The sequence below is a fragment of the Hirundo rustica genome, chromosome 5, assembly GCF_015227805.2.
Source record: "Hirundo rustica isolate bHirRus1 chromosome 5, bHirRus1.pri.v3, whole genome shotgun sequence".
Lineage (NCBI taxonomy): Eukaryota > Metazoa > Chordata > Aves > Passeriformes > Hirundinidae > Hirundo > Hirundo rustica.
In genome coordinates this window covers 22,986,758-23,012,478 of record NC_053454.1, presented here as the reverse complement: position 1 = coordinate 23,012,478, position 25,721 = coordinate 22,986,758, and the positions used below count along the sequence as shown (strand labels likewise).

The 25,721-nt window shown below is 39.4% G+C and overlaps 2 protein-coding genes across 14 annotated transcripts in view; one reads left to right on the top strand and one right to left on the bottom strand.

Annotated features, from left to right (window-relative positions):
• The window catches only part of N4BP2 (NEDD4 binding protein 2), a 54,641-nt gene extending 45,156 nt beyond the window's left edge, over window positions 1-9,485 (bottom strand). For 4 of the 12 annotated variants that reach the window (XM_040064168.1, XM_040064167.1, XM_040064171.1 and 1 more), the window contains exons 1-2: window positions 8,558-9,265; window positions 1,285-1,362 (exon numbers count right to left, since the gene is read on the bottom strand). The gene's annotated coding sequence lies outside the window, so the exon portion shown is untranslated. Of the gene's footprint in view, window positions 1-1,284; window positions 1,363-8,557; window positions 9,266-9,408 lie in introns of those variants that run through there. The other 8 variants (XM_040064169.2, XM_040064164.2, XM_040064174.2 and 5 more) reach the window with 6 other exon arrangements.
• A 35-nt stretch (window positions 9,486-9,520) lies between these two features.
• Window positions 9,521-25,721, top strand: part of PDS5A (PDS5 cohesin associated factor A) — a 78,564-nt gene continuing 62,363 nt past the window's right edge. The window contains exons 1-2 of one of the 2 annotated variants that reach the window (XM_040064177.1): window positions 9,521-9,796; window positions 10,601-10,771. In XM_040064177.1, coding sequence (XP_039920111.1) covers window positions 9,770-9,796; window positions 10,601-10,771 — 198 coding nt within the window. In that variant the 5' untranslated portion in view covers window positions 9,521-9,769. The remainder of the gene's footprint in view (window positions 9,797-10,600; window positions 10,772-25,721) is intronic. The other variant, XM_040064178.2, reaches the window with a different exon arrangement.

Genomic DNA, 25,721 nt, shown 5'->3' with positions numbered 1-25,721 from the left:
AGGAGGCTGGAGGTACAAAAGGTGTTGGGAAGGGACACAGCAGGAGCAGCTGATCCACACTGACCAAAGGGATTTTCCAGACCATACAGTGTCACCCTCAGTATTTAAAGCTGGGGAAGAATAAGAAAAGGGGGGCACATTTTGAGTGATGGTGTTTGTACTTCCCAAATCCATGTGATGAAGCCTTGATTTCTTAGGGATGGCTGAACACCTGCCTGCCCATGGGAAGCAGTAAATGGATTCCTTGGTTTTCTTTGCTTGTGTGTGAGGCTTTTGCTTTACCTAGTAAACTGTCTTTATCTCAACCCATGAGTTTTCTCACTTTTACCCTTCCAATTCCCTTTCCCATTCCACTGTGAGAGAATGATTGAGAGCCTGTGTGGGACTTTGTTGCTAGCTGGGGTTAAACCACAACATCCATATGCATGTTGATAATTATTTTCCTCAGCAGCATTACATAGTTTGTGACTTTGACGACTCTTAGAGACATGTTTTTGGACTTTCCTAGTTGTTTCTGGTTATACATGTACTTTTCAAATTCAGCAATTATAAAAGGCACATACAAGTAAATCCGTATCTAAATTAGGTTTAAGCCCATTAATGGGATTAAATAGAAAACAAACATTTCCCTAATTTAAATTTGTTTCATTTCTTTTTCAACACTACACTGTCAGGTTCACTGCTTTAGTGTGACTGCAGCCACTGTCACACAGATGTTCTTCCCAGGTCTCAGCAAGGAGACTAACCATGCAGCATCAAAACAGTAAGCAGGACATACACACACAGAAATAAAAGCTCCCAGTAAATTTTGATGTAGCTCTCCAGTTGACCTGAAACTCCCCTTCATAAGTAAACAGGGGGCAAAAGAAATCCACAAGAGTCTTCTTTTTAACTTTTAATTTTAATAGTATGCTCTGTTTGTAAAAATCTTCTTGCAAGCTTTTTCAGCTAGTTTCTGAAGAGATTATTATAGTGGCTGCTAAATATGGAAAGCCAAAATGAAAATTGAAAGGAGCCTTTATATTAAGTAAATAGAACTGTAGGTGTAACTCCTTTAACAGAACATTTAATTATATTGTTCTCAGAATTTGGCTTCTCCAGTTCACCTTGAATTTGGCAAAATTGTACTTACAGATCACAAATAATGATATTTAAAAGATACTTACAATTCACTCAGTGCTATTTATTTCACCTTCTATCTCTGCAATTTTTGTTTGCTCACATGAAACTCCTACTGCCCAGCCAGCTGCAGATTTCCATCTACATGTGTTCATCTTTGCTCACCTCATTTCTCCTGTTCATTCATACCTTTTCCTGAGTTCCCATTTCCTACACCCAGTAGCAGGTCAAGGGACAAATCTTCTAGAAAGAAACAGAGAGACAAACAGGAAAATACAGCATTGGTAAGACAGAAAAAACATTACTGCAAGTTTGCTTTAATTCAGGAAACTATAGAGGCTTTGGGGTTGTTTTTTTTCTCATAGATTATGTCAGCATTTGTGTAGTTTGTACTTGCTATATGGAAGGAACTTCCTTAGGGGATTTAAGGATCTATTGCTTTCCTCCCCTAAAAGTAACATTATTCTGTTCTTACTATATTCAGAATTTGATAGACTTGTCAACATATTTTTTCATTTAAATAAAAAAAATCATGCCTAACAGAGTTCATCCAGACAGCTGAATGATACTGAAAATGGATGAAAAATACTGTTCACTCTACTTTTCCTCTGGATTAGAGGTGGCTGCTGAACAGATCTTGAAGGTTTAAAAATTATTGATTAAATATAGGTCAATGGCATTTCATAAACAAAACCTGACTACATCTAAAATAGTGACTTAAATGTTCACGTGGTGGCTAAGTCTTTTTCTGCCTTATTAAAGGACTTAGATAAAGGAAGTTTACAATTTTAGCAGTCCTCCCTGAAAATATAAATGATTAGGTATATGTATGCAGTGTCTGGAAGATAAAAAACACAGTACAGAAACATACTTAAGAAAGCAAGTGTTTATGTGCTTGATACAGTGTAGTTATAGTATATTACACAGAGTACACATGAGCTGCCTTGCCAAATTCAGATAGGATATAATTAGTGGTATTAGATGTTGGTGAAATTTGAAGTGGATACATACAAGTCTACTTTACAAGCAGTAATCCCTCTGCTGGCATTAGTATCACCTTCATTGATCACTTCATCATCATGGACTTTTTTATATTGCATTGTGAAGAATTTTTGGCTATCAATCTATATATTGTTTACTAAGTTTACTAAGTTTATTGTTTACACAGTTTAGTAAGCATTTTTGTCAAGACTATACTTTTCTCATTTCTCTATTTGCCCATGCCTTATCTAGGCTACTTCTGGCTTTGTCTACTCAATAGTTGATATTCTGTGCTCTCTTCAGACACCAATTCAATCTCTTCTTTGTCAAGCACCCACACAAGTACTGTCTCAAATAACCTTATTTTGCTCCTTTGCTGCTACTTATCCTGAATTTAGGAAAATTTTCTTCCACTGACACTCAGTATTCCCTGCTGCTGGATCACTATGTTGTCAGTGGGCCGCTACTGTCATGCTGGCTGATGACCTGGATGCAAACATCCAGGGCATCAACTGAAGTACAATTGTAAGGATGAAGTGACTGGAGCAGCACAAACAATGAAGTAATTTTATTTCATCAATTCAAATGCAAATAGTTCTTTATGAAGGTTTGAAATTCCAGGTTTCATATTCAAGTTCCAAAATGGTGTAGTGGTGTAATGTTTTAATGATTATCCCCTTGAGCCGTTCCTAGAACACATTGACTGGATCATCATTAGTTGCTCCCCTAGTGCATAAACCTGTATGATCAATATATTTCCTGACTTTGTTCAAAGACAAACTACAATGATTCTGTTGCTCACACAGTCGTATCCACACACTTTGATGCTTCCCTGTGTTTGACAAATGCAACCCTTCTTCAAGCCTCTGAATACACCACACAACCTATCCATCAACATGAAATGACCACATCATTACAGCACAGCTCTGAGGCTGTACATCCATTCATCAAATGTCTTTCTTTGACCAGAATGGTAAATTCCAAGTTCATATTAATTTGTAAAACTTCATAAAATTCTTTTCTTTACTGTGAGCAGCAGACATATCTGTTGGTAGAATTAGCAACAGCAGCATCATAAATACAATCGATACTTTTCACAAACGAACCTCCTAATCAGAACTTGTTAGTACCACACGTTCTTATTTGTTAATAGATCATAGCACAGTTCTTATTTAATGGGGCAGGGGAAGAGACTAATTGTTTTGCCTCCAGAAAACAGCTGCCATGGGCTAAATGTACTGCCAAACTTTCCCAATTTCCCCAGTAGTATTTCCTCTAAGCAGTCCTATACACTCAGAATTTCCCCAAATCTGCCTTGTTATTTGAAGAAATACCAAGTGAATAGAAAGAACCATGAGCTACTATTAAAACTACAGGTAACTGGAAATTTCCTTGTAGCCTAACTGAGATAAAAAAAGAATCTCAGAACTTCACAGAATGGAAAAGTTGAGTTTTAAATTGGCTTCTTTTAAATGACCTTCAGCTGATGACATAGCACTCTGTCACAACCAAGTCTGTTGTACACTAAGTATCAGAGAGACAATAAAAGGCTAATGAAAAACACAGGGTATTCTTGAGTATACCATAAATAAAATAACTTTACTTAATTAATAAAAATTGAGTATTAGCTAGCTTCATGATTAGTGGTCTGGCTATAGAGACTGTTCATAAATTCAGTTTACCTGGGATCAAATTTACCAATCAGAACCTATCCAATAGAAACTGGAAAATTTTGAATAGTTGATCCTCATAGCTTCCCTTATAAAAGCCTGGAAAAAAAATTCACCATGAAAGTAGAAAGATTTGGCTGGTAAAATGCCTAATTTTTTGCTGTAGCAACTTATGAATGTTTTGAGAACTTATGATTGTGACAAAGAAAATTGAAGCTTTTGCAATATGGTACAAGCAAAGACATATCTTCTGGACAGAAAAGATTATAAATGCACATATTAAATATATTATTGGAGAAAAGTAGACTTGGTTGTTAGAAATGAATAGGTGTAAATGTATGTGCTTTGGACACATCAGGAGCAGAGATGGAAATAACCTTGAGAATGTAATTATGGAGTGAATGGTGACAAGTCATCGTAATTGAGAGGAGCAAGAAAGGAGGTGGATAGATGACATGCAGTAGGCTGCTGTAACTTCAGTTTCCAAATGTTCAAAACTAGCAATAGATCATGGAGGCTTCTAAAAATTCTCCTGTGAAATCACCAATCTGCAGGTGCCAATAAATTGATTTTACTTCACTTGCAAGCAAATGAAAGAAGCAGAATCATTCTATCAATAGAGTAGTTTGTAAATTAAAAATGTATTCATAAAAATACACTTTTTCACAATGGTGTAAATGTTATGTGCAGTGACAATCCTTGCCATTTCTGAATGCACAAGACACTACAAAAGTTCAGTGGCGAGTGTAATTGTCCCTGGCAAGTGCAGATAGATAGATAATGTGTGTGTGTGTGTATGCTGGGGAACTAACAAATCAAGAGCAGCCCTGTGTAAAAAGCATTTGGGGGTGCTGGTGGGTGAGAGGCTGGACATGACCCAGCCATGGGCGCTCACAGCCCAGAGAGCCAAATGTGTCCTGGGCTGCATCCAGAGCACCGTGGGCAGCAGGGGAGGGAGGGGATTCTGCCCCTCTGCTCTGCTCTGGTCAGACCCTACCTGCAGTGCTGCATCCAGCTCTGGGGTCCCAGCACAGGAAGGACATGGACCTGTTGGAACTGGTCCAGAAAGGTCATGAAGATTATCAGAGGGCTGGAGCATCTTTCCTGTGAGGAAAGGCTGAGAGAGCTGGGGTTGTTCAGCCTGAAGGAAGACTCCAGGGGGATCCTGTCACAGTCTTCCAGTACCTAAAGGGGACTTACAAGAATGATGGTGACAGACTTTTTAGCAGAGCCTGTTGGGATAAGACAAGTGATGATGGTTTTAAACCAAAAGAGTAGATTCAGCCTAGATATAAGGAAAATATTTTTTACCAGGAAGGTGCTAAAACACTGGAGAGCCAGGTTGTTCAGAGAGGTTATGGATGTCTCATCTGTGGAAACATTCAAGGTCACACTGGACAGGGCTTGGAGCAACCTGATCTAGTTGGAGATGTCTCTGCTTACTGGGGGGGGGCTGGACTGACTAGATGACCTTTAAAGTCCCTTTCTACCCAAATATTCTATAATTCTATCATAACTGCCCTATTTCCAAGCACGATTCAGAAAATAGACATTTTTAGGCAGCACATGGAGAAGTCCTCCTTACCAAATTCAGAGTAAAAATAACATTTAGAAAAATCATGGCTAGGGATCAGTTTCAAAAGAGTTTATCGTCCATACAGTATTTGTTCCTTCCCTTTATTCAGACTACTCCATGAAGACTCAAAGAGCTGTTGGACTCTTCCACAGAAGCACTTTGTGTCTCCATCTGATCGTCTTTATGACATAATACACAAAAGTCCTCCTGCACCTTTTTACATATTTTATCTTGTCAATGTAGAAAATGAAAGACAGACAAATCCCTGGTTTTTTTATAAAACTCACTTCCTGGGCTGTTCTAAGAGTAATTTCACTGTAAATACCCTGTGTAATGGAACACCTTTTAGAGCTCTTTCATTGTAGCAAGGCACATTGTCAAGAAACCCACCTCTGATCCACCTCAATTTATAGCAGATATAAAATACATCAATTATGAAAATAGGCAGTTAAAACAAGTAGGTGGTGTTATCAAAGATGTTATACTGAGATGACAGATATTACTTATTGCAGCTCACAACACAGTGTCATGTCTTAATGTGACTGTTTACTTCTTAGTCATTGTTACTGTCCATGTTTACTGTATTAACAAAGACCTGAGGACAACCACTAAGCAGTTCCTGGGAACACATGAGTATAGCTTAATTTAATCAACATGAATTAAAGGATTTCTGTGCTTGAAGTAATCACTCTATACTCTCTTCTGTTTCACCTGAAATGTGTTTTGTTCTGAAAACCCTGTGCTGCATTATTTTCCCTACCAGTAAAAACATATTTTTCCTTTCTTGATCCTTTCCTCGAACCTGTCCTATCACAATACAAAGAAAGAAGCACCTCACAAGGCTGCCCCACAGGTGTTTGGCACCCTTTATTTCAGTCTATGAATAACACTTGCAATCAAAGTCTAAAATATAATCAAAACAAACAAGAGCAGATCACAGTAAATACATCCCAATAAAAATAATGTGAGTAAAGGTAATAAAATTCTGATTGAAACCGTAAAATCTGGGTAAAGACTAAAGGACTCAGTCATATTAGACAGAGCCATCCAGTAAAACCCAAGGGATCATGTGAACCTGGCTGCAGCTGTACAAGCACAGTCCAAGTCAGATCTCAGCTGCTTGCTGAAATAAGGGTGAAGGTCAAACAAGCAAAAGCAACAAACCAGACACTAGCAGCTGTAATCGTATCTGATGAGAGCAGATTTTAGGACTATTCAGATTAAAGAGTACCACAGGTCAGATTATCTGAAGCTTTTATGTTTTTACATTCTGAAAATGCCATGCATATATTCAAGCTAATTAGCAGTTAAGTGTTCATTCATACCTCACTTAATTGGGTGTGGTATCAGAAGCACATGCTCTGTTTTAGCTCTCTAGAATTTCAAATAGTGCAGAAGTATGAATCTCCCTACTTCGCTTCTGAGAAAAGATAGAACCATTGCCTAATCAGCCCATGATTACAGAATTTGCACCTACTCCTCTCAGCCACTTTGCTGATATGATTTGTCCAATACTCATTCAAACCACCACATATCTGGATAACATACTGCTGACTAATCACTCATTACTGATTAAAGCAGGAATCTCATGTGAACTCCTTGATAGTCAACCTTCCACTGATGCCTTTCAAGACTGTGTTACTCTAACTACTATTTATCTGAAATCTGCAAGACAGAGAGGTCTTGGTTGACAACCAAGAGTACTTCAGTGTGGGGATTCACAAAGAACTTGCATAAGATGAAACTATTTTAATTGAATGAGCAAACCCTGCCTGGCACTCTCAAGTCAAATCTTCGAATTGCCTTGTCTAACTACTTGCTGCTTTCAATGTACATATTCCTTACAGTGCAAGACTTCATCTTACTCTTTGGTGAAAAATAAAAGTGATTAGAAGTGCATACACTTTTGTGCTTTGCACTTTGTCCTTAACTTAGTCTAAAAGCAAGCCCTTGACCATTACGTTTTTAGTCCTACTTCATGACCCATTGCATAAACAATTCTAAGATGGTGTCAGTTTGTGAGGAAAAAAAAAATCTTGTAACTACAAGATTACAACTAGAAGTTATGACATTGTAGATCACACTAATGAGATACACAAAACTGCTTTTCAAAAACAACTAAAGAGTATTTGAAAACAAGTATTAAAATACAGGAAGTTCAGAGACTTAGGTGAAATTTCTGGAATGCAAAACCCGTAGTACTTCAATTCAGCCCAAAGAGAAGTCTGCCTAACATCTTTCTAGCTTTATGTTTGGTTCATTAAAAAAATCTTACCAATGGACTCTTTATATTTATTTCTTGCATTATTTTTACTGACTTAGATTCTGTCTTTTTCTATTTAAACTGAAACCAGCTCACATAGGTTTTTGATATATACTTTAATTAGTTACAGAATAATCCTGTAGGATTTGTTTCTAATTTATTGTGCTAAGTGTATTAAAAATAAGGAACCTACATCAAATGGTTTATATTAGTAACTTGATTTGAGAAGGAAGTACCTTATGTAACAAATATAAGTATAGAAGACCCATATATGTTCAATGTATATAAGTTCTGACTGTACATCTTATTTGATTGATAACAAATTAGAGCTGATAGCTAGTCTGAGTACTTCAATGCTAAGGCAAATCTAAATGGCCCCTTTAGTTTGGATTCAGAAAAGATGACATGCTTTGAATTGGCTCTATTTATTTACTTAAATCAGTACAACTTTAAGGTCACCCATCTATTGTGAATGACCAAACTCATCAATTCTTAAACTTGGAGAGAATTATTTCATCTAAGTCTGGATTCACAGCCAGATTTAAAAGCCTGATCTGATGAGACCGTTCTAAATTTCAAAATCAGTGTCTGAGATCTTCCAAGCGTTCCTTGCTCTCAGTCACTTTCACTATAATCCTTCTAAGATGGTTTCATAGAGGCAGTGGACATTCAAGGCTTTAACTCCCCTCGGACAACACTGCAGGGAGACAAGGAACACAGGCGTACGAGAGCAATTTCCTACCCACATGCTATTGCACCAGAAGTTCCAGAGAGCTTCTCAGTCTTTGTATATTTTCCATGCACACCTTGTAAAGTGGAATTTGGTACACTTCACCGTAATCTTACTTACTTACCCCTCTCCCATCCCCTCACCCTCCTGCATCTTCCCTTCACCACTGTCGGGCCATGCTAGTCACCCTGCTGTGCCTAGCGAGGCTCTTGTCTTACCTGTGCAACCCTCATGGAGAGAAACGTCCCTCCATGGAGACTGGTCCTGATCTACCTTCAATTAGCTCTAAACACAATTCATTAGATTTACAGAATTAAGAAAAATAATACTTTTAGCTGGTTTGAATAACAATAATAACCAGCTGAAGACCCGAAATTAGTCTTGATCAGTTAAAAGTCAATTTTTCAGCTGTCACACAACTTCTCTGAGCAGCGCAGGCATCTAGAAAACATTTCAGTCACACTTCAGACAGGGTACATACTGCAGATTCAAGACAGATATATCCCACTTTGCTATTGACTTTCCAGACATACACCATCCCTTGGAAATATGAATATTAAATTACAAAGACATTTTGCACGGAAAGATTTCCTGAGTTGGCTGGCAAGTGTTCCTTCGGTCTGCATATTCAAGTTTCTCCTGAAGATTTACAACCAGTGTGGATACTGTTCTTTTCCCGCATCAGTCTGAAGGACTGTTCACTCCCGCCGTGCCACCCCACACAGCGTTTCCGCGCAGTTTTCTCTATTACGCTGACCAGGCCGCAGACGCCTGAGGGAGCGGCCAGAGGAGCCCGCGCAGTCATGAGCGGCCTCCGCAAGGAAGCACCAACGTAACTTTCGCCTTCCCGCGCTGCTGCCGGGAACCCGCAGGCTCGCTCACTGACACTGCCGGCAGCCAGGCATCGCCGCTCGGCGCCGGCCAAAGCCCCCGCCGCCCCGGAGGAGCCGGCCCGGCCCGGCCCGGCCCGGCCGCTCGGGGGGTTTAGGCGCCAAGCTGAGCAAGGCCTCCACCGTCTGCACCCAGCGCCGCCCGCCCTGCGCGGCACTCCGCGTAGCGCCAGACTTACTGGGCGGCCTCACCCCGGGGCGGGGGCTGGGGGCTCCTGGCGGGGCGTCACCGCCGGCCGCGGGCGGGCAGGGGAAGGGGAAGGGGCGGTGGCGGCGCGGAGGCTCCTCCCGGGCTGCGCTTCCCTGGGCGGGCGGAGAGCGGCGCTGGGTTCCCGCGGCGCACGCTCCGCCCGAGCCTCCCCTTCTCCCGGCCGCCGCCGCCGCTGCTGCTGCCGCCACCGAGCCGCTCCCCCTCCCCCAGCCAGCGCTCCCGAGCAGGAGCTGCCGCGCCGCGGAGCAGGAGGCGGCGGGAGCGCCTAGGGCAGCGGCCGGCGGGGTAGCGGCGGAGCGGCGAGCACCACCCGGCACGGAGGCTGCTCAATGCTGCACCTTCCGGAGCTGCATGAGGTAAAGGCGGCTCCGGGTCCCGCTTCCCCCCGTGCTCGCTCCCCGCTCTCCGTGGCCGCGGGGATGTGTGCGCGAGGCCGGGGCTGCGGGGAGCTCTTTGTGGGCCTGGCCGAATGCGGGGCGGCGGGGCGGGGGGGGGGGGGGGGGGGGGAGGTGCGAGGCGAGGGCTGAGGGGACATGAAGTTGCGGGAACAAATGGAAAGTGGCGAGTGGCCGGGCCCCCTCCCCGGGGGTGTTCCTGGAGGCGCGGGAGGGCGGCCAGAGGGCTCTGAGGGGATGGGGGGGGGTCGTGGGGGGGTTTTGTTTGCGCTCGCCGCCGCCTCACTCCCTTCCTCCCTCCCTCCCCCTCTCCTGTTGGCTTCTCTGCCTCCCGATAGTTTTGAGGCCTAACTGTTTAGGCCTCGTCTCCCGGCTCCGGGGCCGGTGTGCCGGCTCTGAACCAACCGCTGCGGCCGGGAACGGCGTCCCCGGCCCACCCCCCGGGCTGTAAGGGGCCCTCGGCCGCGGGGTATCCCTCGATTGGGCCCCAAATTTCATTGTAAAACCGTCGGCTGCGAACTAACAGTATTGGGCTGGAGCAGCCCCGCAATGAAAGGAGGCGCCGGAGGAGAGCGGAGGGGCCCGAGTCGTGGGGAGCGGCGGCGGGCCGGGCCTCGCTCCCGCCGGGATGCGGCGGGGGCAGCGCTGGGGGGCGCGGCCGGCGGGGCGATAGCCGGGGCCTTCAGCGAATTGAGGGTGAGGAATAGAAAAAGAGGGTTAGAAAGTCGTTTCCATTCTGCTGAACTTTTGTTTTCTGACCGATAGAGGCCGGTAGAGGACTGTGGAGAAGGAAAGTTTATAACCAGCAGCGCCAGGATGGACTTCCCTGCTACACAACCAAAACCTGCTGCCGACGGTAAAATCATCTACTATCCTCCCGGAGTGAAGGAGATTACGGACAAAATTACCAACGATGAGGTGGTTAAACGGTTAAAGGTGAGCAATACTGACCACCATCCCCCTTCCCGTTAACTTTTACTTGTTAAGGTAAACATTTTATCACTGGAATGGAGAACTGCCAGAGTTTTGTTGTCCTTCCTGCCTGCAGACCTTTAAGGGAATATGACTTCATTGCTTTTCCTTAAAAGCGGAGGACCCATTTTTCCCGTTTTTGTAATTCATCACTGTTCTTGAGTTTGCTCAATGCCAGAGTTGATACATTAACTGCGAATTTGTACATAAAACATATCCACAGTTTAGAGGAGAGGTCTGAAGTGGAATCACAAGTAAAAATTATAGGATATGTTAGCAAAATTTTTCGGCAAGCTAGCTGGTTTTTTGGGTTCTGGCATTTGAAGAAAGTATAGCTGAGCGGAGGAAACAAGTAGATCTACATAAGGGTATTCTTGACTGAAAAGATCACACTGTTTGCAAAAAACAAAGCTTAATTTCTGGAGTTTATGGATGGAATTTTGAAATAGTTTCAAATGTAGGACCTGCCTCAGATTTTGTAACTTAGTGTAGTACATACTAGGTTTTTTCCTATTTAGTGTAACTGACAAATTTTTCATAAGCAAAGGAGATTATTAGAAAAGTGTCTTCTCTGCTTGTTTGACAACATCCTGGAGGAATGTGAGTCTTGCCTCTTTTTTATTTTATTAATCCCTTCTTCCACTGGAAAAAAAAATTAAGTGCTACTGTGATACAGTAGTATTATTTCTTAAGTCCATGCTGAAAATAGAGAATTAAGTGGAGCATTGATCAAATATTGACACAGCTCGTTTGTTAACACCATGGTCTTTGGACCAAAGGTTTTTGTAACCTAGGATTTGGTCCTATGCCCAGGGTGGAGTAATAATTTTCAGAGATTGGAAATAATCTGTCATCTGATGATCTGTTTCCCATGACAGCAGTGACTCCACAAAGACTGAAAAGTGGACATCTTGGTCTTGGCAGGTCAGTTAGTGTATTGAAAAGTCTTCTTAGCTATAAATGTGAAGAGAACATAGGCTTTGTGCTTTGCTTTTTAAGCAGCAAGGCATATGTCAGTGTGTTTTTCGTTGTCTTTTTGTTTTGGTTTTTTGGGTTTTTTTTTTTTTTTTTTTAAAATCAGCGTTGCTGTCCATTTACAGTTTTGAAAATTATTGAATGGACAAGTCCAGCCTAGTATTTTCAAAACTGCAGTTGAATATTGCCAGTTACAGGAGAGGGGAGAGGATACTAGAGTTGTAACTGTTTAGGCAGACACCTTGGATGAAAGTCTGAGGAATGTGGTTTTGATGTGATCCTTGAAACAGGTATGGGTTTTTAATCATCTATACATGTTTTACTGATTTCACCTGTGTGTGTATTAGACATAATTTTCAGGCTAAGAGTAGACTTTTTTTTTCTGTCATTTTTTAAATGAATTACTGTTGCAGAGTTCAGACAGCCAAAAAATTTGAGACTAACTTTGTGTGGAAGCAAGTACTTTGCTACTGCACCTACCATCACTGCAATGACAGAGAAAGTTCTTACTGTATTGGTACTGTTTAATCTGAGTTAGAGGATTTTTTTTTTTTTTTGTCAGGTATTGGCTTTACTGAAGCATCAAGAAAATGGGAAGTACTGTCCACTCTAGAACTAAACCAACAAGTATATTCTTCTTTATGCTTTTGTGTAGCATATATGTTCTTGATGAAGTCCAAGCTTTATATCAACTTAATTTACAAAAGCAAATTCATTTTGGTATGTGGAATATTATGATGATGCTGTGCTTGGAATGGAAATGCTTGAAAAAGTTTTGTTCAATTTCTTCAAGTTTTCTTAAAATATAACTTTCTGGAACTTTAAGTACGAGTTAATGATAAAAGCCAGCTTTAACAGGATGTACCAACTCAGGCATGAATCGGTTCTTGAAACTGTAGATTTTTTTGTCTTCTTGGCCATGTGTCAGCCAAAGATGCTTTTAGAGAAGGTGTTTCTTAGAGAAAATTTGTAACTTAGAGTTTTGGCCACCAGGATGTGGGTCAGTTCCTGCAAATTTTTGTCCTTTTAGCTTGTTGAAGTCATGGTCAACTTAATTGGTTACAGACTTGTGTCCTTATTAGCAAGTTTTCTGGTATTGCATCTTTATTTTTGTGTCCAGACCTCTTCTCCTAATGAAAGCTTTTCTTATTATTGGAACTTGAGACGTTCTGGGCACCTGTCCCAGAGTGCCTGAGCAGTAGCTTTTGTGCCAAGGACTTTTAAAAAGAATGTTTTTATATCCTTTCCCTCCTTCTGCTTGGGGTTGTGGGTAATAAAATGTAGGCCAGATATTTTCAAAATGTTTGGATATATCTGTATGATAACATTATCATTGTCCTGAAAATGAAAATATTGAGAATTTTAAAATTAGCATTCATCTTTTGAGGGATGTAGAATGGAAATGCCTCAGGATTGCATATGTATGGGAAATTAAACCCAAGTTTGGGTGCTTAATGGAGTCAAAGGTAGTTTCTGGTGTGTTAGATTACATTGATGGTTTGGTGCCTTAGAGTGGGACAGTGTGGGATGTATAGTTTCAGCTGTTGAGGAAGTGATTTTCACTGGTGTGCTGTGGCTGGGGTCAAGTGTCCATTCAATCAATCCAATTAAGTTTAACCAAACTAGGCAGCTAGCATGTAGCGGAGTGTTGAGGTTTACTGTACTTTTGACTATAAAATAATTTTTCTTGTTAGGTCTTCCTCTTTGCAGGGCAGATGTTCAAGTTATATTGGGATTGGTTTTAGAGCCACAAGTCAGATGCTTGACAATTTGGGTAAGGTTTGAGGGAGGAGGGTGGTAATTTTGACATAACCAAGTGATAGAAGGGGGGAAAAAAAACCCCAATTGTAGGGCACCCAAGGAGCCCTCCTTCAGTTCCAAGACCAAACCAGAACCTAAATAAAACTTGAGAGCAGTTGTGTTAGCATAATATATTTCTTTCCATAAGATAGTTGAAGGTTGAAAGAAGTTTTAGAAACTTGGCATCTGCTTTGCTGCAAAGCTTCTTTATGACTATTGAATTTTTTTCAGAATTGACTGTATTTTACTGCTGTGTTAAACTCCAGACTTGTATACTGCTGTCAGTAAACTATTAAATCTCAGATATAACTTTGATCACAAGAGAATATTTAAATGTCATTTATATAAAGCATATAAAACATTTTAGTCATTATGAGTAAGAATAGTAGTGGTGCACTTAATTGTCAGACACATTACAAATAGCCCCATCAATCCAAAATGCATAGAGGCTGATTTTCTCGGTGACTGACATAAATAGCCCTTGTAGACAAACCCAGAACTGCCACCGCAATATGTGGGGCTCTCACATACATTGGTGCTTGTCCCAACCTCTGTTCTGTACCCTCTTTACAAGCATTTTGTTTTGCTGCATACCAAAATGGAGGGGTTGAGTGGGTTAAAATTTAGCAGGGAAAAAATCCCAAACCAGCCAACAACACAACACCCACCCCTCTACAACTGTGTTAATTTTAACCTGGACCATTTTCTCGTGTAATTTATCTGGAGAACTCACAAATACTTGGGCTAGCACAGGGGAAAACCCAACTTCTTTTATTTTTTAGCAGTCCTACCTTAGAATGTTGAAAGATCTTCAGAGTTGATTTGAATGTGAAAGTTATTAAACGTTTTCTTTTGAGATAGAGATGGGGACATTTGCGTTGTTCCTGGAAAGCCATCATGCCTGCTAAAGTTTTTAATGTAAAAGAAAGAATGCATGATGGTGGGTTCAGATAAAGCTTTGTACTAAAAACTGTGTAGTTTGGTAAAGTGTAAGACAAGTCTGTATGAAAAAAATACAGTGCAGTATTTTCTTTTTCCTAGAGATATCAGTGTAAACAACACTTAATCATGAAATCGGTAAAAAGCACATTTAATCAGATACTAAATATATAAAAGTAAAAAAAAAGTTTCTGGAACTTTTCAAATGAAAAGAAGTGATAAATTTATTTCAGCATGGAAATTTTAAACACAAGTTTAAGGCAGCATTTGAATATGTTTCTGTGAAATTAGGTTTTATAGGTTAGAATTTAGTGAGGGAGATACAGTTCTTTATCATAGCTGGGTTAGGATTCTGGGTTTTGTTTTGTGGGAGTTTGGATTTTTTGGGGGAGTGATTGTTCTTTTGTTATTCAGTCTGTCCAACAGTCTTGTTATTTTTCCCATGGTGACAGTCAGGCAAGGCATTTGCTGTGAAAGTTGCATTTGATTTCAATGCCCCCCACATCCTTTCATCCTCTCTCCAATTCTCCCCTTGCCATGCCCACCCCAAGACGTAGCTTGTGATCATCTGGAGAAGTTAGCACTCCAGGTGTGCCTTGAAGTCTTCCCTATCTTGTCCCTTGGTTTTCTTAGTTATTATATGTATTTGTGCAAGAATGAAACAAACACACTCCCTCTCCTTTCCATTGTCTTTCTGCATATTCCTCTGGTTATTAGGTATTGGCCCCTTTGTAGTTTGACCTATTGTGTTTCCATACCACTAGAAATAGCTAATCCTAACAATTTGTCATATCATGCACGGGTGGTTTTTAGGCATCTGTTACATCATGTTAAAATTGAGAAAGGTTGCTTGTTGCTACTTAAATTTTGGAGTAGGCTGTAGTTTGGTGAGAGGGGAAAAAAAGTTGCTCTAAAATAACTCTGATATTTCTGCATAAGTTAATGGCTGCTCTCTGAGGTTTTGTAGTTAGATGGACCTTTGATCTGACCTGGCTTCTACCTAGGTAGTTATTTTAAGCAATACTGAAAAATACCAATTAAAATATCATCTGGTGGAAGAAAATGTCGTGTCACCCACAAGATTTTGGTATGTTTTAGAGGAAAAGATATATACTTATTAAGTGGGTTGGATAGTATATTAACTGATAAATGTTCTTTGCTGGCAAGTCTTAGATGACATGGGTGACTTGCATGTATTTACATGCTTATATTTAAGATTTATAAGTAATTTTGTGGAGGTCATACAGCCTTATACAGGTTACAGAAATGATCACAGTTATTCGAATAATTTTAAACTTTACTTAATTGTATTTAACTACAGACTGCAGTTGCAATGTTCTTGAGCGATTGCTGGCCACATAAGCCTAAAGCCAAATTTTTAATTTGATTTTGCTCGTAGTTTAATCTTTTTTAATTAGTTTGAGTCTTGTAACAATCAAGTTTTTCGTTAACTAGGACAGGCCACTAGTCAGAGAAGAATAAATTGTGTTCTGATTTTTTTTTTCCAATTGAATATTCACCAATTGCTTTGTAAATGTCCCAATTTTGTCAGTCCTTAGAGGAACAGTTCACCCAGATGTTACTGAATTTCAAACTGATTGATGATGACACCCTTCCTTTGTTTTTGTGTCTGATAGGTTTTTTTTGTTACAAGTGCAGCAGTAATTAATGGCAATTTCACATTTACAATATTATTCTAATGGTTTCCCAGCAACACTAAGATAAATGTATTGTGAAAGAAAAAAAAGCCCTCTTTTGAAAAGGGGGGGTGGGGGTACCCCAAAGGTTGCTGAATTAGAAATGATAACTTCTGATGTTTTATCACTGAAATGGACACACTAGTTCAGGGGTCTTTATGCCCTTATTTATTCTGCTATAAACGTCAAAGAATTTTTAATCTCATTCTTATGCTAATGCTTTTTTGTGAGGTATTTCCGTGATGTGAATTGCACTTAAAAGATGGAGAACTGAAGAGTTCCTGAAAAGGAAAAAAACAAACCCCAATACGAGAAGGACAAGCTGGATTCATATGCCTGATTTAGTATTTCTAAATTGTGATTTCTGAAGTGAAGTGCATTCTGCTGCACTTTGTATGATCAGACCGAAAGTTTCTTTGATTTCAGTTACATTTCTGAGTGTCCAGGGCATCTGTAAATCAGGCCTCATCATCTCTCCTACAAAACCCAGAAAATGACTAATGTTTTCTGTGAAAACTGTGTTGCAGGCTGTTTTACAGGCATTGTATAGAAACTTTGTAATAGGTGGGAGGCCAGCCTGCAAATCTTCAGACTTTACCATTTCAAAATACAGTATAGAATATTCCTTTTCTTCAAGTATTTTCCTTCAGTTATACTATTCCATCTTCGATAAATTAGAAAGGTGGTCTTTGAGCGATACGCTTCTCTACTAAACTACCTTGATTAACTCTGGAACAAGGTTTTTAATGTAAATGGAATCAAATAATGGCTTCAAGATTTTGGTTGTAGTGTTTCCTTTTGTGCGTGTGTAATCACTTACCAAATACTGTATTAACATTAATCTTACAAAGACCAATTAGAAGTTTGACAAGTACAGGATTATTTACCTTGGAAAAGAGATGAATAAGAGTTGTTGTGATAGTAATAAATTACAAATTTCTGGGTTTGTCTCCCTCTTCTAAAACTGAAACAAACTATTGAAGGCCAAATATTACTTGGGGGCATACTAGAAGCCTGTGGCAGACCAGAGCTGTAGTGATGCTGTCTTCAGTATAAGTGACGTGATTTAATCTTATATAAATCACTTCAGGTGGATATGCAAGTCAGTGTGTATTTTTATGGTACAATGTGGGAGACTTTTTGTGAATTTAAATATTTTAAATAAAGTTTGGATACAAAATCTGTGACATACTGCATTCTTATAAGGAGTTCGTATGCCTAAGTTCGCAAAACAGCAGGAGCTTTAGCTGTAGTCAAAGACTCATAAAAGAAGTGTTATTCTCTTACCAGTGTTATGAAGTGAAAGAAAAACTATCCCTGGGCATGCAATCAGTAATATGGAGATGATTGATAGAAAGGGAGATCAGACATATATGTGTGGTTACTTTTCTACCTTGTCTGCTTGGATCAATTCATACTATTTTGTCTTCTTAATGTCAATATGCATCTTCTCCTATGTAAAAGAAAAGCAACAGACAAAATAATTAGCAGATCTTTGTTTCACAGTATATATTGTAGCCTTTTAGCCATTTTGGTGGTTAAAGGAACCAAACTTTTGTGTAGTCCCCAGTCTGTCTTAATCATTGTTCGTATCTGAGGGTTTTCTTCCAGACTGCAATACCTTGTTAATCACCATTGTTACCTAGAAATCAATCTAAAACACATGCTTTTTGTTGGTGTTACTCAAAGCAATAGGTGTTTTGCTGGTTTTGCAGCTGCAGTAAACTAATGAACTGTATTCCCGCTGCTGTGCTGACATCAGAATTTGGCTGTTGTAAAGATCTCATAAGCATGAAGAATACTGCTAAGGAGAAAAAAGATAAAATTGGCACAATGTAGTTGCTGCTCAGGAATGAAGGTTAAAAACTTTCTGGTACGTGGATAGCAGAGGGATATTCTAAACATACATTTTATTTTTGTGAGACTGAAGATACATAGTGATGGATGTGTCAGAGCTTCTGTGTTAGGATGAGTTTTGCAGCCGCAGTCGGGGAAAAATTCTTGCAAATTTACTGTGAGGGCTGATCAGCCTTTTTAATGTCTTGCTCTCAAGTGAGTTCCTGTTTCTTTCTAGTTGTTCTGTTCTATTACCTAATCTTAATGGTACTCTATTGTCTTCCATGAATACAGCCTGTCACGTTTTGCTGTAATACAGTTTGGTAGTCATTAGCATTTTAGGCCTCATGTCTTTAGTTTCTAATGCTAGAAATTAAAACATCTCTCTCCATGACATCTGTCAAAACTTTCCAAGCTACTGAAACAGAGAAAAAGTTTTGTACTGGCAAAATACATTCATAAGCATTAAAGAGACATGTCTTTTCTATTTACCAATAATTTTTGAACAGATAGTGAAGATGAAAGAGAAAGAGAAGGAACATTTTATAAATAGGAGTTTGTAGAAGTCAGATATTTCTGGAGTTTCCCTACACACCATTCTTTAGTGTCTACAGTACCTGAAAAATGCATGTGCTTAAAAATAAAAGTAGCTAGTTTAGTACTAAGTACTAAATTAAATTTTGCTTGCAGTCATTGAATAATTCCCCTGCAATTGTCTCTCTTTCTTACGGCTCTCTCAGGCCTGATTGACCATGAGGAAGTAGCTTAACATCTGCGGTTTTACAATATTTTAAAAATATTATATAACTTACTGATCTTAAAACGGTTTTATCAGTGCATCTAATATGTAAGCCCACGAAAGACCAGCTGTAAACTTGTGCTTACTATGAAAATCTTACTGCTGTTGTTTTAAGTACCCAAAAGTCAATCTCTCAAAAACTGGAGGAAAACATTTGTGTGTCTCAGTTTACTTTGTATATGTGATAGAACTTTGCCTGGAAAAATGTTTTTACCTCGCTTTTCTAATGAAATAAGTTTAATTTCTTTGTTACTGATCTTCCTTGAAGTTACATTAGTTCAAAACTTGCTGGCAATTGGACAAAGGTTTCAGAGGTGGAGCACTTGTCTAATTGGTGCTAACAGAGTAGAGACATCTAAATTCTGTTTACAGAAAGGAACGTGGACCAGCACTGTTAAACATTTCAATAGGCAGCAGCCCATGTGCTGGCTGGAATAAATTCAGCTAATTATTTCGTGGGTGTTTCAAATGTTTTAGGCAATCTGCTGACCCCTCCCCAGCTTTCTGGACACGGCACGCAAAGGAAAGTGGGCAGGTAATGCAGGAGGATGAGAGCAAGGTACGGGATGCAGCAGCTCTCTGACAGGAGAGTGATGGGGAAGAGACCTGTTGGAAACCAGCCAGCGGCAATTTTGCTGCCTGTGATAAAATCAGTTTCAGATAGGAGCAGTACAGGAGACAAACAGGGAAAACAAAGCACAAAAACTTTTTAACACTCTGTTAAACCACAAACTGGTAGTGGGTGGTTCATGGTATTTAAAAATATTACTAGTTTTCAAACTTAAAAGTGGTTGTTTTTAACAACTGAATATGATATTTTTATTCCATGATCATCTTGATGAAAATTGCTTATGCAATATGGTATTACTGAAAGGGTAAAGAAAGAATTTAAAAAGCCAGCGTAAAAACCCAACAGAGCCCAGATCACTCAAAAGTAGTTTAAAATCTCAAAAGACAAACAGTAAGTTCTTTAACTGTTGTTTTGTATGTTGATTTTCTTATGTAATGAGGTTCTTCAGGTTTTTCTGGCTACTTAAAATCAGGGTTATGGTGCGAGTGCTGAAGCAGAATGTGTGCAATGAAATTATATTTGAACTTAGGAAGTGCTTAATAAAAAGAAATTTTGCAGTGTGAGTGCTGTGATTACACCAATAGTGATGTGGATATGAAAAAAAATTGGTTATAACAGGTTGTTCCTTGAAAAAAATAAGCTAATTGCCTTCTCTTACAAGTTCAGTGTAAGGAAGATGTGGTTGCATATTTCACCTTAAAATTTTTACTGTGTTTTGGTCCACGGGGTAGTCAAACTGTAGTAAATCCTGTTATTTTAGTCTAACTTTGTGTTTTAACTGTGCTTTTCTTCTGGTACCAATTGAAAATACACACATGTACTTAATTATCCAAATGCAGTAATGATTCTCTGTAATAAACTTATTACTGAAATTTAATCAAACTGTTCATAGTTTAGTGGGAAAATATTTGAAAGTAAATTCTGCAGAATATAAAAATTGTTATTTTCTTCTGATTTTGGAGAGTAAAACTCGACATTCAGTCACTTAACTCTGACTGCAGTGCTTTTCTGTGGGCCTTATTCTTGTCAGTCATAAAGGAAATAATTTTTCTTTTAAAAACTTTGTTTACATGAAGTAGTGAAGAGGAATAATTCAGAAATTATGCTGCTTTGTTTGCACAATGGCACAATATAGTATGGAGTACATGAAGGAAAGTTTAATTCTTAAGCTGTTGCAGTAATAAAAATAAAGCACATATACCCAGTACTTTGTTATGATGGTTAAAAACATCTCAGTGATCTGTGAGAGATGGAAAAAGTGGCCCTATATGTGTGGGTTTTAACAGGTGTTTCTCAACAATGAAGTGCTTCGGAGTTAACATTCATTCACCTAGAAGGCAAATGAAGAACGCAAGGCAGCTTTAAACCTGTTTTCTTGAAAATGCATGTTTATTTAAATGCCTAATTCAATCATCCTTTATAAATGTAGTTGGTATGTGCCATTATTCCTGAAAAATTCTAATCCATCTCTTCTCAAAAGCTCCTTTTTCTGCTATTGCCAGTAGAGTATCAGTGGCATGAAGTACTATTTTTGCTCATGTGAAGTCAATGAATGACAGTCTAGGAGTTGCATTTGTGAGCTATTAGTAACTTTTTTTTTTTTTTTTTTTTTTAGAAAATGTATATAGAATATGAAAGGCATAACTGTAGCTGAAGGGAAATTGGGAAATCTGAAATAAGATTTCAGCTTTGTTCCACTTGAAACTGGTAGTAGTCTAGACTGCTGTAAAATCATGAGAATTTTGCTTTAGGAAATGGAGGGTTCACAAAGTATAAAAACTAAATCTTTGTAGAATATATACACATTAATAGAGCTGGAAGTAGGTCAGTAGAAAACTTAATAAGCCGTTAAAAAATGGCTTTGAAATGGGAGTAAAAACCGAGTTTAGTGTCTGTGTTTCTAAATCTCAACTGGGAAAGCGGGGGTGATGTGTAATGTTTTCCAAAGTTACCGTCTTTCAGTCCTAGCCTGTTTCCCTTTAAAGGCTAAATGACCTTCAGTCAGATTAGAGATTAAAAAGCTGCCATTTAATTTTGTTTCACTTTGACATTTTTAGATACTGTTCTTAGTTGAGGTTCTTGTGCAAATTGGAGCATTCTGGTCTGAGCTGGATATGCTACACCGATTAAAGAATACTCATTCTAGAATTAGAGTTCTCTGTGTGTCACTCCATGTTTAATGTGAAAACTGGTTTCTGATACCTGTGTATGTCTGTAAGGATGGAGTTCACCATTAGATTTTTATCTAGCAGTGGAGCTGGTTTGAAAAATGCCTTGAGGGACTCTCTCTCACAGGCTCTGCCTCCTGAGAGTGCATACTGTGGAGCTGTGCCCTAATTCAGACTGTCTTGAGACTTCTCAGAGTCGCTCCAACTTCAGTCTGTATGAGGGCTGTCATGCATTTGTTTCTGTACAGAATCTGAATTGATGCCTCTCAACACTTGGTAAAAGCCTGGCATTGTACAACATCCCCAGGAAATTAATTCTGAAACTAATCTCAAAAGTTTAGAAATAAGATTCATTGAGAGTTTTCCCACGATTGTTCATCATCTTTATCAATCTTCTGCTCAAAAACAAAGCTGTGGGCAAAAACAATTTCATCAGGAGTGTAACAACGTGGAGGAGTAATGACAGGTTGGTTTTGTAGAATATTGAAAGTCAGTGTAGTAATCTAAGCTGACCTGCATAGTGGGTATTCTAACATAGTCTAAATCAATTTATTTTCTCTTTAAAATAAAGAAATAATAACAATGAGCCTATTTCTCTTTTTAGTCTGCCAGAATTGTGTTCTGGAAGCTTGTCATCCTGGCACTGTTGTATCTGACTACTTTGGAGTACTTTTTGTGTGATGCTGCTGCTGAAGAAGCAGTTGCTCGTTTTCACTGCTGCTGTCACTGTTGTTCAGGAAGAATAACGGCTCAGAGTAACTTTCCTTATTTGAGTCACCAGCACGCCTAAAGTCATAGAAACAAATCAAGATTGTGAAGAGTGAGAGGAGAAAACGTAAAAAATAGAGGTACTTAGTGATGGCAGAGAAAGAGGTGAAAACTGGTGTAGTTGGAAAGGGTGGAGTTGCTGCGCCAGTAGGTGGAGGATTGCTCTGAATCAAACGCTGGAGTATGGAGGCACAACCACCAAAGCCAGTACTTTGAGCCAGTTAAATACTCTTGCTGTTGTGGACCATCCTTTTCCCCATGCCTATCCGGGTGTATCTGTGGGCTTGCAGGATATTGGATCGTGGAATTGATCCAATTCAAAAGCAGTTTTTCCAGGTAAGTTTTCATTTGGATCAGCGTGACTTGCGCAGTCACCTGCTATCCCCTCCTCGCTTTCACAGAAGCTCTGTGGCAATATTGGGGTGAACTCTTGCAGTGACAGGTGAATTTGGAACACTGTGGTCATTGAGCTTGACCTTACTAAGTCAATTTCTAAGTCATTAACCTGCACCCTGAGATTGGGCTGAAGTGATATCACCTTCCCCTGTCATTTTTACAGCCATGTAATGAGCTGGTTCAAGGAGCAGTTATATCTGAAAAGTAACCTGGGCAGAAAAAGGGATTTTTTCGGTAGCATCACTTATCAGCCACTTACGTGCTGGCATAGTGGAGGGACAGATCTGGCAGATTTGGGTTGACTCACACAGCCATGAAACTACACCCTAAACAATTCTACCAGCACCCCTCCACCCCCTCTATTTGTGAGGCAGTATCTCTAAACAGGATGAAGTGTGTCCCTTGTTTCAGGGAGCTGCAAATGTCAGTGCAGTGAATGAGGTACTGGCTTTACATGTCTGAAAAAAGAAGCTAAGAAACAGAGGAGAATGTTCTCTGGTTACAGACAGTTGAGATCAGTGCTGTATTTATACACAAATGTGTGGATTTTGCTGGCGCCAGTAATTTTGAACAAGTGTAAATGTTGGGGAATCCACAATGAATTTTCTAATGTTTAGCTGAGTAACTGCAGTAATAGATACCATTCATCCTAATGCATAATTGCTTTCAAACTTAACTAATTTTATATTTGAATTCAGAATTGATGTAGTAGTAAGTAGAGAGAAATACTTGCACAACACCTCCCTTTTTTCTAGGATTGTTTCGTTTTCTCTTTTTCTCTTATTGTCTGTCCTGTTTGTACAAAAGAAGGAATTTGAGGTTTCGGTGTTTTTCAGGCCTCCCTAAGCATGATGGCTCCCATTTTTGTACCAGTATTATGGTTATGAGATGCAATCTGTGATGTTTAGACTGGTCTTTTCCTGTTCTGCAGTCCAAACTACTGAGTCTTGTGCTGTGACTTGAACCAGAGTAGGCGGTACAGGCCAGTGCTTGCAAAGAGATTTGTCTTCATGCTGGCTCTGATTCTTACTGGCTTTTTTCCCTTCCTAATGCCTGCTGTAGTTGATTGTTCTTTAAACAAAGATGTGTGCTAACTTCTGGGATGTGTGTCTGTCTCTCGGGGAGTAACTATGCATGCATACATGTAGATAGAGATGAATCTTTTGTTTCCAGATAATCACACATTTTAAAAAAAAAAAGAAAAAAAGAAAAGAAAAAGAATTGTACTATCCAGCAGATAGGCACCATAAATACCTTTCTTCCCCCAAGCCTGAGCTGATAAAATGCAAGCAGTAGAACCTTTTTTTAGTGTGAATGTAGTATCAAAGCTAGTTATTAATGCTCCAGAGGGCTTATATCTCTAAGTTTATTCTTGCACGTGAAGTTCTACCAGAATTATTCATAGAAAGTGAGAACTCCTTTAACTCACTTAAGTAATATTTTTTACACTTTGGGACCTGAGAGCTGTGCAGAATGTATTAAGGACTCCTTGATAGGAGTCCCAAAAATCCAGCTGCTGTTGCAATATGTTTGAACATAATTTTGTTTATTCTTCTTAGAGACAGTGTTTACAAGGAGTTTGCAATTTTTTAGTGATTATATGCATTGAAATTCTATAGTTGCCAAACTTCAGCTAATGTTAGAGATGAATTTTTTCCTGCTTTTCTAGCAGCAATTTGTTTGTATATGGAAACTTCTATGAAAATAGTAGTGTGGGAATGTTGCCAGAAACTTTTGGATGAAGTTATGTAGATAATTTTGATTATACAAATCCTTACTTTGAAATAATTTGATTTCACCTCATATCATTTGGTTTGTGGCTTGTTGGGTTTGTGGCTTTTATATTATTATTGAAGTAAGCCCTTACTGGTACTCTTAAGAAGACTTCAAAATAATGCTCAAGAAATGAATGCGTGGATATGCTTTACATATATTCACATCTAAGTAGTATATGGGGATTCCTGGAGTTCAGTCTTTTTGTTTGTATATAAATTCTGGAGACCTTAAGTGACTCTTGATTCAAAAATCTGTAATTACCTGGCAGGTCTTTGATAGTACATGAAAAAAGAACCCTGTGAGTAACTGATACCGTTCATGACCAGTGGAACAAATGTTCAGACGTTTGGCCAGCACAAAGAAATTTAGGTACATTTATGGGGAGCTAGATGGAGGCTAATACCTATTTTACTCTAAACTTACCTTGTGCTGTCTTTATTCTGACCAGAATGTTTACAAAACCATCATACTGAAAATGAGGGGGGAAGATGTTCTGGGTTTCCTGGGCTTCTCTAAGACTGGTGGCTAGGAGATACTGCTTTCTCACCTGCGAGAAGTGATGAGCACATAGGATACAAAATGCTTAAATTGGAAGAGTTTATTCAGTGATGGAAAACTACTTTCCTACTGCTTGGATTCTCAATACCTGACTTGCACAGGAATCAGCTGTCTTCTGACCTCGGAAGGCAGCTCCTAGGCAAATTCAAAACAAATATTGTAGACACAGTGTCAGCAATATGCAGGTGACCACTACCTGATTTGAATGTTACCCCAGGTTTTACCATTTTTTGACCCTGTGTGTGAGCAGTCAGAACTCTGGCAAAAGAAATACGCTTATAATATTAAACAAGGCGATGGTTTCAAGCAGGCATCAGGAAGCATTTCCCTCTGGCCTTCAGTTTTCTTTGCTGGATTGTTCCCCTTTGATGCTTTTTTTGATCCTTAGTACAGGCAATGCTTACCTTCACTGGGGGAATTGCCAATAGTGGAATCTGAGAGTAACATCTTTTGGCCTCTCTCCTTGGTTGGGAATTTGAACCCCAGCTGCATTAGGGTTATTTGCTCTACTCTCAACATCTGAACAGAGTTCTGTAATTAATCTCATCATGAATGTATCAGTATTTTGGGACCGTTGAATAAAAATACTGAAGCATATTCCTCAAGATCAGTTACTTGGTCAGCATCTGCT